General features: G+C 39.4%; 1 protein-coding gene across 1 annotated transcript in view; it reads right to left on the reverse strand.

Moving 5' to 3' along the window:
• Window positions 1-809: 809 nt before the first annotated feature.
• Window positions 810-2,203, reverse strand: part of LOC123090354 (obtusifoliol 14-alpha demethylase-like) — a 23,964-nt gene continuing 22,570 nt past the window's right edge. Inside the window, exon 5 of the mRNA XM_044511692.1 lies at window positions 810-1,808. Coding sequence (XP_044367627.1) covers window positions 810-1,808 — 999 coding nt within the window. The remainder of the gene's footprint in view (window positions 1,809-2,203) is intronic.

A 2,203-nucleotide genomic window follows, 5' to 3' on the forward strand; every position in this document is an offset into this window, starting at 1 on the left:
GTCAGGTGCTTGCCTGTTCCGTTCGGGTGAATGGGTTAACAGGGTGTTAGCAGAATAAGAGTCTTAAAGGTGTTATCATAATAGACCCACCCTAGGAGAGTATGTACCGGGTGTAGTTACTCCCACTTTTGTTTCATATGTTCTAGGTAGTATCTATCATATAGGAGAGTATGTACGCGTAGTATGTGGTATGTAAGAATGTTTAGGTAGTATATATACTATTTTTTAGGTAGTATGTAGTATATTTTGAGCATACTCCTGTGTACGTACAAATATGTACGTATTTCACAAATATTATAAAAACATGGGCTCACATGCAATTTTTTCACATAACTCGCTTTGGAGTATCTTAGATATAGTATGTGAACATATTAAAAATAATAAAGTAGAGTATATACTACCACATGGTAGTATATGAGAAATGGGTGTAACTACACCCGGTAGTACGATGCATTATAAAAATTATGGACACATTGATTTTCTTTATTGACTGACTAGAGAGAAATTATAAAAATTAATTACAAATTGGACTAAAAGAAAACAACTCTAACTAAATTTGGAGACAGCAGGAAAACCTTCTTCGGGACTAACCTTTCCATACTCAAATTCTCTCTAAACTAGTACTAACTAGACATAATTGTAAATACATTGACATAGACTCCTAGTAGTGGCTAGATTGGGCCTCGTCCGTCGTTGCTGGTATGTGGCCCCCCACATGACAATATATGTGATGGATTAAACATTATTTGCACATGAACAAATCCTGGCATGCAATAAAATAGGTAGAAATATATTAGTACTAATGGCGACTAGTAGCACTGTAGCTGGCGTCTGTTATAACTTATCATTACTTTTCCTTTAGCCTCTTGACCCACCTTGCTCACATCCACCTTAGGGAATGGAGATATTAAATTGAACTCAAAGTTTCTTAATAGATGGCTCCATATGACCTTAATTTGCAGGTAAGCCAAGGCCATGCCAGAACAAACATGCCTTCCACCACCAAATGTTGTGAAAGAGTACTTGCCGCCAACTCTGTCCTCCTCTCTTCCAGGACCAAACCGATCTGGATCGTACGCATGAGGGTCGTTGTAAACATGTGACAGCTTATTGTTGAGTGCTGTAGGGATTACAATGTTATGCCCTTCAGGTATGTCATATTCCTTGCCTTCCTTGGTCTGCACCTTGAATTTCTTATGTGCCTTGCGAGCTGAAATTTGCACTGGTGTATGCATCCGAAGTGCCTCCTTGATGCATCTATGCAGGGTATCCATCTCTAAAAATGCATCATAGCCTATTTGGTTCTTGTACTTGCTAATTATATGCTTTTGCTCCTCCACGGCAGCTATTAAGAATTTGGTGTTGCTCAACATGAAAGCTCCAGTCCATATACTAGTGCTGGAGCTTGGGTGCTTTCCAGCAAATATGAGTGCTATGATCATGCCGCAAATTTCGGCTTCGGATGCAGAGCGACCGTCTTTATATTTGGAATTCATCAACCTCTGCAGTGCATCCTCCTGAACTCGGCCGGAGCTCCTGCGTGACCTGATAGTTGTAGTGAATATTTCTTTAAGCCTGATGTGCGCCTTGTTGCGTCGGCGGTTTGTCGAGGTTGGAATATAGGGGAACAAGAAACTAAAAAAGTTTAAGCCATTCTCAAGTTCATGAAACAATGATGAAACTTCTTCCAGCATCATCTCACGAACCTCATATCCGAGTAGGCACCGACTTGAGATAAACATGAGCACCTGCTCGAGTTCATGTTTAAGATCAACTATGCCCTCTTGTCCCCAGCTTGCAAAGTAGGCCTGCATTGTAGTATAAGAAAGCCATCAGTCAAGTGCAACACACACGCATGGTATCAGTACTCATGTCATCTACATCTTCTATCCAAATCTAATGACAAATGTTGAAACAACGTCCAACACATGCCTCATCTTGCTAATCCAATGTGTTGTTTTACAAGTAGTTTATACTTGTCTTGTGGACTGAGTGGACTGCGTACACTCTATTATTTTTCTCTACTTACCTACACTTAGAAGAAATTTAGTAAAACTACATATCATCATTGCATCATATGCACATGTATTTTTTATTGGGAAATCACATGTAGTACATCTATAGCACACATACTTAATTTAAGGAAATTTATGCAAGCAAACTGCCTCTGGAAGAGGTGTATTGGAGAATATATGAAACCACA

This window comes from Triticum aestivum, chromosome 4B (assembly GCF_018294505.1).
Source record: "Triticum aestivum cultivar Chinese Spring chromosome 4B, IWGSC CS RefSeq v2.1, whole genome shotgun sequence".
Lineage (NCBI taxonomy): Eukaryota > Viridiplantae > Streptophyta > Magnoliopsida > Poales > Poaceae > Triticum > Triticum aestivum.